Raw genomic sequence first — 18,637 nt, 5'->3', positions numbered from 1 at the left:
AAAGGTCATTCTGGTGATCTGTTTACATAAGGCCGTCCTACGTGCTAATAGGGCTGAACGATTTTGGAAAATAATCTAATTGCAATTTTTCTTTCTTTATATTGCGATTTAATGCAATTTTTTCCCCCCAGTTTAATTGATCATGTCTTTTTTTAAACATATACAAACAACAAATCAATCTGTTTCATCGCTGTGCAGATTAGGTACTAAAAGACACACTGTGTCCTAATTAATGATCACATTCTGCGTACGATATATTTCAACCAGAATTGCAATTTAATTTTGACTTTTCTCTACATAACCACAAGCAACAAAAATGGCCCCTAAATAAAGACAATTGTAAACAAGGACTATTTAAATCAAGAACTTTTAATGTTTTTATTAATCAGAATATTATTCAAAAGAACAGCTTTTAACTGATTTGGACATCAGTCCTTGTTGAACATCCAACCAACAAACCAGTCTATGTATTAAACTGATAAACTGGTACTTAGTGCTATGTATGAATATATAAACTCTAAAACAAGTAATAAAATTAGATTATCTCACTGCTGCAACTGTCTTCCCTTCCATGTGGAGGCAAATCCACTTTAAATATTTTACTGACACCTAAAGAACGCGTCTGATTCACTAATTGTTACATAGCCAAAAATTGCAGACGTCCGCAATTTGGAAATTGCATTTTTTTCAATCGCGATTAAATTGAAAATGCGATTAATTGTTCAGCCCTACGTGCTAATCCTCATTTTCACTTACCAGTGGTGAGTCTCACATAGTGGAAAAATGGCTAGTCTTGCTTGTACGAGTGACGCAAACAGCAACCCTTAAACAGAGCGTGCAGAAGGAGAAACGGGCTCATGCACGCTCTTTGATAGGCGTTTCCTCTCGGGAGCGGTAACGGGGTGTGCATGTGCATTTTTATTTTTTTTAGTCTAAGAGAGGGCAGGTCTTTTCAAAAATACTTTTAAATAAAATATTGTCACCAACGTTTATGCTGCAATGTATTATGGGTAAATGACATATGCTAGGTGCTGTAGTACTAGCTCAATCAAACTAAAACTGCAAACGGTCACAATAATCCTTTTCAGTTTGAACCAGAACATGTTGAGAATATAGAAATGATGAGAGGTGATGAAGATGAGGAAGAGGGGAGAGTTGGCTGAAGAAACTGGTGTTTGTGCTGCTAGGAGATGCTAACCCAGATGGAGAGAAAGCTCCCGTTACGGTTAGCATCAGGATCAAAACGTTTTCTCACATATATTACAACGAGTTCCAATGAATGAAAGATCACCAGAATTTTTTTTAAGTTAGAAGAAAAACAACATGTTTAGTCCGAAATGTTCTACTAGTCCTGGATCCCGTTAAGAAAACTAAGGGGCTTCCTTCCTCATGCTCAACAAATTAGAAACCAACAATAACCGTATTTAAGATATTAGACACAAACCATAATTAGCCAAAAACCTTTCTAAGGTTTCTCTCTTGGATCCTTCCAGAAACTACAACCCAAAAAGCTTTGTAAAAAAACAAACAAAAGGTCAGGTTTCACTGCTGCTTAACAAACAGATGGTTCAAGATCAAAAGATGAAGAAAAAAAGAAAGTATGTCTGATTTGCCAACCTGGTGTGTGATATTAGCACAGCTAGCTTCCAGTAAAGAGTCTGACAGCAGGGCACTGCCACTATAGAAATAGCTACAGCAGCATGTTGGTCAAAACTCATTTAACATTCCTCCACAGAGAGAGTTCCCAGGAAGGTTGGTTTCCATCCGGCTTCATGGATCTTATACTTGCAGACACCTGGTTCAACATAGACAGTAGTAGCCATTCAAAATGTCCCAACTTTCCTTGATGGGCCCTTGGCTGGGCCCCCTTCACTTCCTTTTAAACATCAATATTTGTAATAAAATATTCTGTCATGATTTCTGGACATTAAGATCTAAAGAGAAGCATCTTCTCCTGGACAGACGCTGTAATTCAATGAAAGGGGGGAGTCAGAGTAAAAAAAATATGCAAGAGGGGAATCCCTCCAGCAGCTGGAAGTTGGGAGTTTTTACTAACCATTAGGATGGGGTTTGATTGGGAAAGGCCATTTTGAACGGCTGCTACTGTAATAGGTCCTCTTCTAACAGTGGTTAGGCTGTATAACCATTAAAAAGTCCTGCTGAGCCTTGAATGGTCCTGCATTATTCTGGATTCTATTGCCCTGTTATTCAGCCATAACTTATCATTTTGGAATCTGAACACATTTAGAATCACAAAAAACAAACCAAAAAAAAACGTTCCAATTCTACTCTAAACAAAGCCTGAGAGACGTGCAAAGAGCGACAACTTTAGATCAGTTCATTGGCAATAAAAAGCTGATATCATCTTGATTTATATCTGGGAAGATAATTACAGTAACCCTCCTTTAACATCACAGGTTTAAATCTGAAAGAAAAATACATAAACAAAAGGATTTCATTTCATTTAGATCCAAATGGAGAGCTTTTAACTGTGCTTTTAGAAAAATAAACGGACATTAAACTAAATCTGGCAAATTTTATTGGAATGTAAGCAAAATAAACCTCTGATTTTTATCTGAAAATGACCTGAAATCATTGACTTTTGTGTAATTTGCCCTGCTTCCAGTCAGACCTGGGGTCAATTTCTAAGCTAGATTTCCTTCCTTCCCTTTGCTTCTGCTATTGAAGCTTCTGTTTGTGGCTTTAATATTTAAGGATTTTGGAGCAGTAAATCAGTAAGGGGCAGACAGGTGACCTCTTCTCCTCCTCAAATTAATAATGGCCATTGCTGGAAGTTTTGCTTCAATGATTTCCCCCCCTATTCCTCCACAGTCCTCAGTTTCTGCCGTTGGATGGTTGAATCGAAGATTTCAGAAGCTCTGTGGGCTTTTCTGGGGGCGCTGCTTTCTGTCACACTCGTGCATAAGAGAACCGTCTCCTAGTGGCAGAAGTGCTTCTGCATTTTCATTGTTTGTTTTGTCCTTCCAGCTACTGTTCTGTGCAGTCAGACCCACCACTTGTTCATTTCTGACCTTTTTTTTAAGACAGTCACTAAATGAATACTTAAAAAACATTTCTAAAAATGGAAAATGTGTTGATCATCACTCGGGGTTCTTTATACATGCAGAAAAGTTGAACTATCATCACTGCTTTAGTGGATGTAAAGAGTTTCTATTGACCTGTTCTACAAAGTGCATGTTGGTTTTTTCCAAAGCGTCTAAGGTGCAAGAAGGCATCTCTGTGATGAGGAGATGGGATGATTCGATACGGGGAATGACTTCTCGGCCTCGCCGTATATGTTGATCAGTACCGTCTGCTGCATCATGATGGAGGAGATAAGGAGAAGGGAGATTCTGTCCTCTGCGCTCTACAGCAGAGGGACTCTGTGTCACTGGACGCCCCTTTCTGAGTGTGGGAATCCCACAGAGATCTGTGGCACTGAAAAGGGGGCAGTAACACTACATGAGAGGCCAGTTTGCTTGGTTTTTCTTTAGCTGCGTTGTTCATGCTGAGGCTCTGAGGAGTCTGCTGCTGGGTGATCATCAGGAAGGATTATCACCCACTCATCAGGTTAGCAAGAGCAGAGTTCGGAGTACGGAGGGGGAGCTGCAGAGCTGGTTCAAAAGTTCAGAAAATGGTGAAAATTCTTCCCTTGAAATAATTCAGAACCCCAGCAGAGGCTCACAGGTGGGAAAAAGGATCCAGAGATCAAAGCTGGTCCTTACTGGAGCTGAACGCCCACTCGCCAGGTGATTTCTTCTTTAGGAGGCAGAGTTTCCTCCTTTGAACAGATTGTGGACCCAGGCGAGGGGCGTGGCCTGATGTCAGGAGTCGTCGTCCGTGTCCTCGATCAGGACTTTGGTGTCGCGGGTTTTTGACCTGGAATTAAGAGGTAGGAAATAAAGGCCTTCAATACATACATAAAACATACTTTTACATAAAAAAACAACTTTACTAACCATTAGTGATGATGGCTTAGTGACCGTGATCCTTTCTTTCTGCATGTTTTTTTCAGAAATGATCCACTTCTAACTCAGTTGTGTCAAAAGTATTAATATTTAGTGCTCAAGTAGAAATCCATCTGTTCCATCCAACACTTTTGTAGAACTTAAGATTCAACTTAAAATAAACTTTGGTTTTTTACTGAAGTAAAAGAGTTAAAGTACCTTTTTTAAAACTACTTAAAGTATAAAAGCCAAAGTAAAGCAAGAAAACTTGTTAAGGACAGAAGCTTTACTGCACTAGCCTATTAAAGGAACATTTTTATACAATTCTGGATGATAACTTCCTAATATTTAATTTTCTTACTTTGTATATTAATGTCTAACTAGAGTCAAATTTAACTTTGCATCATCATGAAAAACTATTTCCTTTGGCATGTGGTGAACAACATGTTGGTGTTGATGAGTCCAACCAGAAAGAAATTAATTCTCTCGATGAAGCAAATTATTTTGATCTTTTTTTTTTCAAAAAAAAAAAAAAAAAAACGAGTCTATTTTTTTAATGTGAGAAGGTTGTAAGTTTGAGCCCCTCGACGGCAGCCCACTTCTCCCCAAAGGGAGGGGATAAATCGGTAAATTTCTCCAATTGGGGATCAATAAATTTTATTAATTGTTATCTATAAGGTAACAAATTATGTGTACTTTGTTACTTGTCACCTCTGATCTAACTAGTACCAGTTATCTAGGATTAACTCAACCTGCAGGAAAAACACTGAAGACAAAACTTAGAGATTGACCACTTCATTCTGACTACAAGCAAAATATGTTTCAGTCCAAAGTATATACAGTTAGGACAAAACAACGATTCAATATAATAGAAATACTATTTTATTTAAACATGGCAGACTGAATTTCCAGCTAAAGTTCTCTGTATTTTTGCACGGTCACCATTTCAGCAGTAATTTAGCGTAGCCAAATGCTTTGGTCCCCAGATGGAAGGATCCTCTATCAGGTGCTATTGGGGTTAGAAGAAGCCAAATGAGCCCCATTGAACTGAATGAATGATTTTTATTGATGGCGATGCTGAATTCAGTTAAATGGTGAAGTGAACAGTTATATTTTAAAATAATTGCACTTTAAAAGAGGATTAGAGTTTATTTTATATTCAGTTGTCTTTCCTTCAACCATCAAAAACATTGCATTTCATCTGTTGAGCTTTTAAGTCCACATAAAAATCATTTAGGCGTTTTATTTTTAAAAATGTTTTGTGGGAGGAGTTTCATTGACAGGCAAAGGTTGTTTTCCTCGTGTTTTTGTACTGTTTATATTTCTATCAGAATTATATTGTTTAGTTCTTGCCATACATTCAGCCCTAATGATAGTGGAATGAGGTAGTAATCAGGTAGATGTCCCTGATGGGTGCTTACTGGGAGGCCAGGCGTGGTCTGCGCAGACTCATGCTGTAGCTCCTCTTCCAGCTTTTCTTGCCCTGCCGGTTCCTCACGCCGTCCTCCTGATCCATCATCTGCTCCAGCAGAGTCTGGTCGTCGGCGTTGAGCGGAGCCACACTGATGTCTCTGACAGCCCTGAACTCACCACAGTTATTTAGATGCTCATTCTCCAGTCGGAAGAAATTCCACACAAAGCGCCTGGAGAAAATAAAACGAGCCGTTAGCGGCGGCTGAATCAGAGTACAGCTCCTTCCTTTATTACAAAATAAATAAGGTCAAATTAATTGTTTTGCTTTAAAAACAAATTACACAAAGTAAAAATAAAAAAAAATCAACAAATCCTCATTCAGTAAGCGACAGCTTCAAATTTAGCTGGTGTCCCATTCTGGACGTTTGCCAGAACCGAAAATAAAAATAAAAAAATCACTCAACTTCAGTATGATTTCACTCAAAACTGGAGCGACAAACATCACCATCACTATTTAGACTCCTATTGACGGAAGTTATGTTTTTTTATTTTTACAATATGATCCATTTTATCTTACTGTACTGCGGTTACCCACTGATCTCTATTTATTGACTGGATTGCTGATTGGTCGTAAAAAGTGAAGCCACCGTCCACCATGCTGGTACTCCCCACTCCCACAGACACACGCAGTGGAAATGCCCACATCTGCAGCATTTGGCTGTAAAAAAAAAGCAGCTTGCCGGCTGTGGGACGACGTTTCACAGGTAACTTCACAAGCAGTGGACGTACTAACCAAGAAAATCCATATATACCTTTCAAGTGCTTTATATCCGATTCCCTTATTTTAAGTGTTAAAGAAACTCTATTTACAGAGAATCTTATTTAAATATTCAAATTCATATCAAGGATGCTAATTTAAAGAAATGTTTACTTGTAATTAGATTAGTTCTTACAGTGTGATAAAGTCTGATCTGCCTGATGTCCAATAACTCTAATGCCTCCTAAAGAAGTAAACCAATTTTTTTTTTTACAAACAATAAATCTAATTTCCACCCTACATGAAAAAAAAAGTAAATCCTGCTTTGCATAACATTCCTAACCTATAAAGAAGGCTTCACGTTTTCACTGTTTTCTCCTTATGATTTGTTTCTAACTTAAAATGGACAAACAAGACAACCCTCCAGTAAAACAATAGAACTGGATCGGCCACATGTGCATCAGCACTTCATCTAAGAACACAAACAACACAATATGTCAATGGAATAAGATCATTATTATAAGATATTGAATTCAAGTTGTTTTTTCTTTTTCTAAATGTCTATCGTGCCATTCCATTTGCATATCTTCTTACCTCCTTAAATAATGGAAAAATCTCTTATCATCCACTTATTTCATATTTAAATATTTGCAGTGTGAATTTTAATCTGCGGTAGTTAAGCAAAGTACATTTCAGAACAAGGCTGATGAGACTGAAAACTAGAACAACTGCAGAGTACTTTCCTTTGGATTTAGAAAGCTGAAAGAAAAGTAAAGAATCTACCAAAAGCGACATTTAATCATGAGGGAGAAACTGGAAACAGATAATAAAAGGGGGAAATGCTTTATGCACCTGAAGACTTCCAGCGGAGCCAGCAGAGTAGCCAGTATGTCGCCTTCCACCGAGGTGAGAGAGGTGAGAGTGACTGTTAGGATCCACGCAAAACGCAGCAGCACATCTTCAACTATGGCACAGTAGTAATAAGCCTGGAGGGAGCGGAGGAAACACAGGTTACAGTCAATCAATACATGAGCAGATCTGCCAGACTTTGCATAAGAATACCTTTTGTGGATAGACTATCTCCTCTCTCAGGAAGGTGTTTTCTCCTGCATTGCGGTCAAACAAGCCCCAGTCCATCTTTAGATCCCAAATCAGAGTATAACAAGAGCTTACAGTTGCAAAGGCGATGAACAAGTATAAGAAGATGCTTTCCAGGTTGGATTCTGTGGAGGAATACGGCGGTCAGTCATGGGATAAATATTACAGACATTATAGGAAACAACAGAAATTTCTCCTTTGAAAAAAACCCCAACAATATTACATGAGTATTAGCAGCAACATTGCTCATCAGTCTGTCTAAAGTATATATGAACAGATCCAAGGATTTTGGTTACAGCAGTTCACAGAAACAAACTAATACTAAATATTAAGCTGCAGCTATAGATATATACTACCTTGATTAATATTGTTTAATCACCGTAGGTTCTGACTGCGACACAGATGGATATCTAAGGGATACCTGCTGCTCTGGAAGCTTTTATTTATTTTTTTATTATAGTTTTCTGTTTTCTTCTTTTTGTTATGTTCTTTGTTATTTGCTCCTCTCATCTAAGCAGACTTCTAGAAGTTACTGTATATCTTTTTTTTCTTAATTTTTACGGCACTAGTGGCTTGTTTTTTCGACATTAGGCTGACAAGAAAGAGGGTATGAGAGAGAGGGAGAGACATGGGGGAAAGGACCACAGGTTGGATTCAAACGCGGGTCGGCTGCGTCGGGGACTACGGCCTCCGTCAATGGGTAGCGCACACTAACCACTGAGCCACCTGCACACCCGTTACTGTATATCTTTTGTTTTGTCTACTTTTGCCATTTTGTCTTAAATTTTTTCCTCTTTCCTGTCTATCTCTCTTTCTCCCCTTAGGGCCTCGTCACACCTTGCCGATTTAGACAGCGTATGCCCGACGTCCCAGAATCTCCTAAAACGCTGGCATACATACCGCCAGCCCCCCAAAAAAACAGAATAAAAAGAAAGAAAGAAGGTTTGCAGTCGCAGCAGATTCAGAGTCATGTCTGCTAGGAAGATTGCTGGTCGTGGACGTGAACGCAGGGAGGATCCATCACTCACCTTCTTGCTCACCCTATGATGGGGGTGCAGTCTGGAGGAGAAGTTACTCAGAGGTTTTGGATAAGCTGGACGCCACGACTTATGAGTAACTTACACTTAACGTATGCCAACAATCAGATAACCTACTTATATGGCATATGCTGGCATACATGGGGAAATTTTGAACATGCGTGTTTGACGTTTGCCAGCGTGTTTCAGCGTGCTCATAACTTATACGAAATGTACCCATAACTTATCCAGCGTATGCCGGCGTTTTCGACAGATTTTACGTACATCAGACAGAAGCTTGTCTAAATCATCAAGGTGTGAGAGGGGCTTTAGTTCTTATTCCTTCTTTCTTTGTCACCTCCCTATTCGTCTCCGTAACAAATGCTTTTACTCCCAAATCGTTTTGAATAAAGTTTCATTTACAAGTATTAAGTGGAACCTTATGGCAACAGTCACACTGGTCTGCTTGTGAAACCAAAACGGTTGGTTTATCATCGAGCTCTGGGAAATCTATTCCCATAAAAAAGGAAAAGAAAGATCATTTTTTTTCTTTTTGCAATCCACACGTTTCTCGTTATGAACCATTAATTAGACTGATGCGCGTCTTTGCTTTAGATGATAAAATTCGCACATTTATCACATTCAATGTTACAAATTAAAACAAGCGAAAAAAAGGATTGGGTAGCCTTGAACTGATGTCAAAATAATCTGCCTTAAAAACCCATATGGATAAGTCTCTAGTCCGTACCCACTGGATAAAGACATGAATGGATGAAGAAACGGATGGATAGATGATAGATAGATGGAGCACAGGATGCATGGAAAGATGAGGGGATGAATTAATGGGGGTGGGGGGGGTGATGGGGCAAACAATGTGGTGGCTGCAGATTTAACGGATTTCATGGGGGATAAAACATGTTAGCAAGAAATAAAGTCTGACAATAGAAATGTATGGAAAGAAACATATTTCTATAAGATATCAGAAAGATTTATATTCTGGTTACTCCAGACAGGTTTAAATAAACAGGTATCTGCCTTAAAATAAGGTCATAACAGAGTCAAACCGAAGTCCACTTTACTTTTGTGTGTGTTGTACAGGGCTGAGAAGGTGACCACGAAGAATGAAGTGGAGTACTTCCCGGCGTTGACCAAGTGAGGAAAGGCTCGCTTGGTGTCCCGATAACGGCGAAGACACTGGGCGAACCGGAACCATGCAGGGAGACACTTTATCACTGCCCGGAGGCCGTACGTGTAGGTGTTACAAAATGCCTTTTCTGAACAGAAAGACAGCGTCAGCCATTGATATTTCCAGCTTTGAAAGGTGCTCCACCAATGCTTGGTTCTACACATCTCACCTGGTTTGATGAAAAGCCCATTGTGTTTGGTCCAGTCCATCTCAAAGCTGTAGAAACAAACCATGTACTCCAGATCCATCAAAACCACCACCAGAGAGTTTAACTGGTCAGCCAGCCAGAAGTCTGCGAATCCAACATGATGAAATGGAGCGGTCACCACTCTGAACTGAGGAGAGGAGCAGACAGACAGAGCGCATTTCTGAGTTGTAAGGGTGAGGTATTCCCAAAACACTTAAAAAACAATCCACTGGACTTTGTTTCCAAGTTTGAAGACGTTTCGCTTCCCATCCAGGAAGCCCTTTCAATTCAAAATGTCAGAAAAAGCGTTGAGTTTGAGGCTCTTACACAGTAGCCCAACAAAGCCTTTAAAGAACATGCAATGGGTCCAGCCCTTTGGAAGGGGGATCATTTGGCTTCTTTTGTTACCCTGCGATGCCCCGTACATGTCTATGTCTCTGAAAGGGGGGTCGTTAAAATTGTTTGCCTGGCTGAATAGGCGAGGCCTTCTGCCCTCCTGTACAGGGTAGCGATGATAGCAGGAAGGGATCAACTTAATTGCTGCATTGTAGGTTTTTGAAAGCTGGAATCTGAGTCCACTCCCTCTGTTTAAGGTTGGAGTTTCTTTCTTAACAAAAATAGCTTCCTTCACGCCCTCTCAAACCAGCTGTTTTCTTTGTCCACAATGTGAACATTCTGGTCCTCAAAAGAATGTCCTTTGTCCACAAGGAGTAGATGTACCGCAGAGTGTTGTCCGGAGGAGGTTGCTCTTCTGTGTTGGGCCATGTGTCTGTAAAGAGGTTGTTTGTTTTCTCCGATATAAAGATCAGAGCATTCCTCACTGCATGGATCGGAAGCGAAACCTCTTCAAACTTGGAAGCAATGTCCAGTGGATTGTTTTTTATTTACATTTTTAGGAATGACTATGACCTGGATGACTGAGAATCTTCACTAGCATAAGGGTGAGGTAGTTTAGGATCATCTAGAGCTACTAAGCATATCTTCCTGCTTAGGGAGCCTGAAACCTCTTTCCCCATTGAAAATTGGGCGTTAAAGCATGTTTTTTAAACACGGGTCAACCTGCAAACAATCAGCCTTTGGCTCCCTTTCCACTGGCAAAAAAAGCTGGGTCTAAAGGGCTGGTTATACTCCTGCAGCTGTGTGTTGCAGTTAGCTTGGCGCAGGTAAATCAAATATTTTTGATTTATGCACAATATTGAAATGGGATCTGTGCTATGTCATGCCATGCCACAACGCAAGAGGGACAATCACAAACTAGCTAGCATTGTTGATGTCTGTATGTCCGTTTGATGAGCTTGTTCGCCGTCTACAACCCCTCATCCAACGCCAGACGACACACAGTTTACCCTGGAGTGTTCCCGAAAGGCTGGCCGTTGCGCTGCATGTTTTACCTTTGGGTGCAAACCAACAGATCGTACAGGATGCTAGTTTGTAGGTCTGTGTGACGGTGTCTGGGATAGTGCCCGGGGTGTGCCAGGCAGCACTACAGCCAGAGTTTCTGTCATTAGATACCAAACAGGAAATACTCATAGTGTAGAGCTGATGTAGAATTGACCATTTAGAGGCCTCCTTTCTGTCCTCCCTGCAATGCCATCTGCAGTCTGCGGTCACCTACAAATTTGTCTACGGAAGGGGGGGGGGGGCATATCTGTGTTAAGTGCAAGACTCCTTTTTCTGAGTAGAAACAAAGCTTAACTCCTTGTTGGCAAGATGTGTGGCCTCCCAGATCAGCTTCTCTGATTGGTTAATGCGGTGCGGGACATTTTGCTGCGCCTTGACGAGCGTCAACCTTTGACTTTGCATGTAAACTCGCTGCTTCTGCTGCATTTGGTGTGAACACAGCTTTTGTCTTTTCCTCTCATTCTTTCTCCCCAAGGAAAGCGGACCTCTGCTCTCCAGCCTGGACCCACAGAGAATGGCTTGATAGAATATGTACCAGAAAGCCTTTTACCATAGCTGCACAAAAGCAATAAACCAAAGACATCTTCAGGACCGGCAGGTCTGCATCTGGACAGAACAACTTAAGACTAAAGACAATTTTTAGCTTTTTAATTAGTGTTTTTAGTCTTTCTGGGACTTTTTTTTACAAATGCTCTTTTTATAGGAGGAGTTTGCCAAAATAGGAAAAATAAGCCAAAGGCCCGACTTTTAAATGTTTTAAACAGCAAAGCAAAGATGGCCATTTACCTGTCCCGCAGAGACAGACTGCAGGAGGGACTTTACCTTGATGCCGTGGCTCTGTGGAAGTGCAACGTTAAAGCCAGAATAAGACTGGAGGTTCGCTTCCACAGAGCCACACAGAACATGGAGGATTTTATTCAGCTGTGGGGTTTTAACAAAGTTTTATGTACTGTATCAGATGAGGGACAACAACAGTTCAACAAGCTCCTCATTTAATGATTTTAGCTGATACTTGTTTTTACCTTAATAGTGATTTTTTGACTGACTTTGTTTTACATAAAAAATTGGTTCTATTGTTTGAATTGTGTAAATAAAGTGTTGTTAAAATCCCTAAAATACGCATACGTTTTTTCCCCCCAAACCACTTCTAACAAAGTTTCAAACACACCTACTAAGCAGAACCTTATGGCAACAGCCATAATGGTCGCCTTGTGAAGGCAAATGTGTTGGGCCATCATCCAACACCGGGACATTAATTCTCAGAGCTATAAGGGAATTAACAGGACATGTTAAAAATGAAAAGAAAAGAACTATTGGTCTGTTGCCAGTTAGAACAAGTCAGCAATGGCTGACCAGACCTTTGACCCATATTCAGTCAAATATTTACCTTGTGGGTCAGGGTCGATGTGCCTCAGGGAAAAGCCCATAACCCTGAGCTGCCTACCAATCTGCTTATCTGTTTGTAGGTTTACCCATTTAAGAGATCGGCTGTTTGAATGTAGTTGTAGTAATGAAGCTCTTTGAGTATCGATTTTGACCAGAAAAGCTCCATACAAGTTGGATCTATTAATAGGGAGGTCTTACCAGCAGTTTGAGCAACCAGAAACGGGATTTATAGTAACAGGTTTTCGAAGGGTTGATGAGAAACAGGAAGAAGACGCCATAAAGAGCCAGAGGATTGGCCTGCATCGGAACCAAGATGCTGTCAGAGAAGAGACACGACAGCAAGCTGACGCACCACAGCACCCCCAACAGACCTGCAATCTGCATCAACACACAAGGATATGATGAGTCAGTAAAAATCTGAAAACCTTCAGTAGCATGCAGTCCATATAAACAGGCTCTGATTGGCTGTGTGCGAGAGCTTTAACCTCAAACAGATGCTGATGGGACAGGTTATTTCTGGGATTGAGCTCAAATATGAGGACATGATTGACTCCCGCCTGCCTCCAACCGTAGGTGTTGATTCCTGGAGGTGAGAAAAGAGAAGATTTTAAAAGACAGGATAAGTTATTATCTTATAGTCCACTCTAATAAACCTCAGTCTGTGCGATCGTGTTTTGCTTGCAAAGCAGCGTTACCACATTTATAAGCTTCATACTTTAAAGCAGCCTCCATGGTAACTGCTTTAGCAATACAGGCCTTTGTTTCATGTGAGGGGAGGAGATAAAAACAGACCAGCTGGAGCTGTTATTACCACAAACTATTATCTAACTAGAACGGCTGCAGGCGGCACAAGGTTACAACATCTGTGGATCCACATTCATGGATTGTTGTATTTAAACTGTTAACGGGTCCAGCAACACTGACGCATCAGTGCATGCATGGAGCCCAAAGAGAAAAACACTGCATCGGTGCGCGTGTCATTTCAGGAAAGTCATGTGACCGATACAGGAGTTGAGTCACTAAACTGTGTTTAAAAATGTATCTGTCAAAATGATGAAAAAAGTCTCATCTTTTGCGATTTATCAATAAAATTATCAATATTTTTGAAGCAGCCTAAAAGGAATAGGAAGGTTTCAGTCGTTGTTTTTATTTTCTCATTGTGTCATACTTTTCCTCTCAGTCATCACTCAGCTTATCTTAATTAAAGTTAATTTCAAATTGACTCTTGGTTTATTTACTGTTTTTACTGTACTTATTGTTTTAAAAATATTATTTAAAATTCTAGTCCACAATCATTCTCATGCACATTTTTTCCCCTAAATTCTCACGTCATGTTATATGTTTACATTATTTATTGATGCATCTAAATTTCAATTTCAATTTAAACATAGATATGAAATAATACAACATAACCTACAATAACTTAAATAATTTAATTGTTCTAGGTCATCAAATCAATTCAGTTTAGTCTGTCCAATAAGCTGCCTGTAGTGTCTTTAAAGGGCCAGCAGGTGTCAGTATTGTGAGACAGTACGAACGCAGCATCAGTACAGTTTGGCAATGTGATGAAACAAAGATGCCTCATTAACCCATTACTATAAAAAAAAAAAGAATAATGATTAAATGAATATGACTGCATCTGTGAGGCACACACGGTACCTAAAAAAATGTTACAAAATCAATTTAGAAATCCTAACAATAACCATTTCACTTGCAGCTAATAAATAAGTAGCCTAAATGTGATATCTGGTTCTACCGCTTATGAACTCGAAAATATTATTTAGTATTAATTAGTTCAGTATTATAAGGATCTATCGAATGACTGATTAATTCATGAGAACAATCTGGATCAATAAACAGCAAACCAAAGAAATAATTTCATAATTATTGTGAGGATCTGGCCACAGAGATACACTGAAGCTTTAAAAAGCTTTTTATATGCAAAGGTGGCTTTTTGAGCATGGACACATTCCTGGAAACTTTATACTAGTTTCACTGTGTAAAAGTTTAACATCATAGGACTGACAAGCATAGAGGTCACATGATTGGTTTGGACACAGCGGATGAAATGAGACTCCATGGATGGATTCAAAGGGTAGAACAGAACCAAGCGTTAAAGTGTTTTAGTGTGATGAGGCAGTGAACATATGCGTTACCTAAAAGGAAGAGGAACTCGATTAACAGGAAACCTCCTCTGTAGATCCTGATCATAGGCCAGACTTTAGAACTGTCGATCATCACAGCTCCTGTTGGGAACAATGGTTTAAATGGGACAGCAGAGGAACACAGAGAAAAAAGCAGAGAATGACTGTCATCGCCATGGAAACATCCAGATTTGTTTTATTAACTATAAAACACAACCTGCATAATTGCTAACGTGTCACTAGAATCCTGACATCTGTGCTTGGAGACGAGTCCGTCCGCCATTGGTTTAATAGTTTCCTTCCAAATATGTCCACATATTGATTATATCAATGATTGCTCTCATGATTGATCTACTGTATAAAACAACTAGTCCTTTCTGCAGATTTATCGCTTCATTACTTATAAGTAAAAAAAAAATCCAGCAAAACAATCTGTTACTCTAATATGCAGCTTAATATTTTCTACCATGGACATGTTAACAGCTCAGCCCTTTCTGGTTGGCTTAACCCAACTAACTTAGTTCACAAGATTGTGTCTTACTGTAATCAATAATTAAATTACAAACGTGAAATATATAAACGTAAAAGAAAAAAGCAAGCATTGTTTTTCAAATTTGGCAAATCTGCGAGGTTCAAAAACAACCAAACAAAATGAAAACTTTCTCTGTAAGTATGCTCTATTCAGAATTAATTACTTATTGCTGATGAAGGTTCTCAGTCATCCAGGTCATAGTCATTCCGTAAAAATTCAAAAAATATCCACTGGACTTGGTTTTCAAGATTTGAAGACGTTTCGCCACCTCTCCAGGAAGCTTTCTCAATTCAAATGTCTGGATCCGCAGTGAGTTTGAGTTTTATATAGACAACGCCTTGTATCGCTTGGAAACATGCAATGGTAACCGATGAATGGGTCGTTAGTTCCATCGTTAGCGTGTAATATCTGAACCTGTCTATGATGCTAGAGGTCGGTCGTTAAAGGGGGGATTGCCATTAAGGGGGGGGATTGTCAGGTATTACAGGAGACAATCCCCCCCCTTAATGGCAATCCCCCCTTTAACGACCGACCCCTAGAATCATAGACAGGTTCAGATATTACACGCTAACGATGGAACTAACGACCCATTCATCGGTTACCATTGCATGTTTCCAAGCGATACAAGGCGTTGTCTATATAAAACTCAAACTCACTGCGGATCCAGACATTTGAATTGAGAAAGCTTCCTGGAGAGGTGGAGAAACGTCTTCAAATCTTGAAAACCAAGTCCAGTGGATATTTTTTGAATTTTTACGGGATAATTACTTATTCCAATTTAATCATAATTAATTGAATAATCAATGAAAAAATAATCAGCTAATTTGGTAATAAATATCTGAATCTTTACCTTGAGTTATGATACACAGATTTGACCTACAGCAGTAATTTAGATCAAGCTCTCCAACTAAACTTTAAACATTTATCTAAAATATATAACATTTTTCCACAGAAGATTAAAACATTGCTATATTTATATTATTAAATGTGTATGAATATTTTCAACTAATTTCAAAATTTATAGGTACAGTCCAAGTCAGGATAATCCTACCTTTAGGTTTGGTTAAGCTATAGCTTAATGGAATATATATCTGTAATCATCAGTTAATGCTGATACTTTGATTTACAATATATACAGTATAGATTGGAGAGGCTGCAGTCAGTTCAATATATGCGCGACCAATGTTGGGCACGTTACTTTAATAAAGTAATTAGTTATAGTTACTAGTTACTTCTCCCAAAAAGTAACAGTTACTAACCGAGTTAATCCACAATAAAAGTAACTAGTTTCTAGTAAAAGTAACTGTAGGGGCTAAGACGACGCTTAAAGCCACTGGTTTGTTTTTAAACCGGAATCTTATGGTTGACGCGCTTTGCCGGGGTGAGACGGTGAACAGGAAATGTCCAGACGCTTTTCTGGCTGTTTAAAGGCTGATTTATTCCCACTCTTGCTGCTTACAAAACATAAAAATGATACAACAACCAGCTGTGAGCCGACAGCGTTTCCTCGCCAAGCGGTCAAACCAAAACACATCATTTCCCTTCTTTTATAGAGCTTGTACATATTGGCTTCTAGAGTAACTATTGCGTAACTTTTGCGTTTCTCGCCCCGTAACCCTCACCACCCGACCCCCACCTTCTCGCTGTGTGTTTCAAAAGCCAACTGAATAGAGAGGACGACAAAGACAAGAACCTGCAGAGAATTTTGCATTTATTGCAACTCAACGTGAATGACATCAGGGGAGAACGCTATCTGAAAGGACTATAAACCCCGTCAGATAGCGTTCCCCCTGCTTAACATGGGAGGAACGGTATCTGATGGGCTTCTAAACCCCGTCAGATAACGTTCCCCTCTTCTTAAGATGGAAGGAACGGTATATGATGCGGTGTAAATATCATCAGGCTGTATAACAACATTAGGAGGTCATACCTGTGATGACCACAGTGACAATCAAGACAAGGAATACCCCACAGTACAGCCCAACTCTGAAGGTTGTCCACGCTGGAGCAGGCTGTAAAAAAAAAAAAAACAAATCTCTGAAATGCACATCATCATCATCATCCGAAATCTGGATAAAATGTAAATGAAAGGAGTTTAGTGCAACTTCCAGAATGTTGGCAAATGTTTCTCTCACATGTTGATGAGTTGAAATGATACCAGGGTAGAAGGGCTAAATCCTTTGTTTATAGGTGGAACGTCTTAAAAGATTTAAGTTTTCTTTCTAATGGGTCAATGGCAGCGGACACTCAAAGTAGAATATCTTTCATAACCCACTAATAGAAACATAATTTTACATGTCATTCAAAAGTAAGAGCATGTATGGGCAAAAAAAACAAACAAAAAACATTTAACCCCTGAACCTGTGTAATACTTCTTTAAAGGAAGAGTCCGGTCATATTCAGAATTCAAACTTCTGAAATTACTTTAAATATTAAATGATTACATACTGTTCAATAAATAACCGTTTTTTAATTAAGATAAAAATTTTCAATTGAATGCGCTTTACTGGAGACATCCATGTTAGTCAAAGAACACTGCTGCCACCTACTGGTTTGTGACGTCACTGTGCAGAGATCACAAAATTCATTCAATCACTGCGATCGTAGTTGTTTTAGGTATAAATAATGATCCATTGATTATTTGTTATTGACTGGACTTTTCCTTAATCATTAGGTTCCATCATTAGAAGTTTTGGCTGATAATGTGCCAACAAGATTTCTCATTAAACGAAGCAATACATTCAAAGCTGCACCACAAAAAGCGTTTACTTTCCTTACTGACAGAATAAGCCGGAGCAGAAGAAGTCTGATCATAGAAAGTGTGTGACTCACCTGTGCAGCTCCCAGTGGGGGAACCCTCAGCCTCTTCATGGCCTTCTGACGGTCCCCACCTTCCAGCTCTGTTGTGACCAACGCCTAGCGAGCAGAGAAGAGGAGTGAGTCTCTGCTTCGTTTTAAACGCATTTCATTGCTTGTACTTGTGACAGTGCAAAGACAATAAAGTTGAATTCTATTCTATTCTATTCTATTCTAAATCTGTGCCGCGTGTCTTACCTCAGTCTCAGAGATCAGCTGAGTGATCTTCTTGCAGGTATAAAACGGAGCCACTTCAACGTGGACCACCCTCCAATCGGCCCCCTTTGAAGTTTCCAGGATCTTGTCATGTTTCTTCAGGATCTTCCTGAACCCTGTGAAGTTCAGGTTCTGACAGGATATGAAGGCAGAGAGACAGAGTTAGTTAAGTTTAAGGTTGGTTTCTAAGGCCGCACAAGCAGAGCTGATGATTCTTTCACTCCATGGAGCCTCCTGTCCGCCTCATCACCACAGGGAGCAGAGTGGAGAAAGATCTGAACACTGATCATTTAAGTCCAGGCTAAAATCTGTTTAAGGCTGCATGTTTCCACTGGCTGCCTGAATATTGTTTACTATTGCCTTATTGTTGCTGCACAGTGTTTGAAGTAAAAAGTATAACTATTACGATCATAATCCAGTCTTTAGTTCGATCAAGGTGCCTCTGTCAGATACATATGAGAAGAAACTAGAAACTGGCTTTAGATCTTCTAAAAATTT

At 39.6% G+C, this 18,637-nt stretch overlaps 1 protein-coding gene across 1 annotated transcript in view; it reads right to left on the bottom strand.

Annotated features, from left to right (window-relative positions):
- Window positions 1–939: 939 nt before the first annotated feature.
- Window positions 940–18,637, bottom strand: part of LOC119795168 (xenotropic and polytropic retrovirus receptor 1 homolog) — a 59,121-nt gene continuing 41,423 nt past the window's right edge. Inside the window, exons 5-15 of the mRNA XM_038303023.1 lie at window positions 18,122–18,271; window positions 17,900–17,983; window positions 16,998–17,079; window positions 14,548–14,637; window positions 12,877–12,974; window positions 12,590–12,769; window positions 9,311–9,752; window positions 7,180–7,340; window positions 6,970–7,103; window positions 5,369–5,590; window positions 940–3,879 (exon numbers count right to left, since the gene is read on the bottom strand). Coding sequence (XP_038158951.1) covers window positions 3,825–3,879; window positions 5,369–5,590; window positions 6,970–7,103; window positions 7,180–7,340; window positions 9,311–9,752; window positions 12,590–12,769; window positions 12,877–12,974; window positions 14,548–14,637; window positions 16,998–17,079; window positions 17,900–17,983; window positions 18,122–18,271 — 1,698 coding nt within the window. The 3' untranslated portion in view covers window positions 940–3,824. The remainder of the gene's footprint in view (window positions 3,880–5,368; window positions 5,591–6,969; window positions 7,104–7,179; window positions 7,341–9,310; window positions 9,753–12,589; window positions 12,770–12,876; window positions 12,975–14,547; window positions 14,638–16,997; window positions 17,080–17,899; window positions 17,984–18,121; window positions 18,272–18,637) is intronic.

The sequence above is a fragment of the Cyprinodon tularosa genome, unplaced genomic scaffold, assembly GCF_016077235.1.
Source record: "Cyprinodon tularosa strain WSP-4 unplaced genomic scaffold, ASM1607723v1 ctg501, whole genome shotgun sequence".
NCBI lineage: Eukaryota > Metazoa > Chordata > Actinopteri > Cyprinodontiformes > Cyprinodontidae > Cyprinodon > Cyprinodon tularosa.
This window is presented reverse-complemented; position numbering and strand designations above follow the sequence as displayed.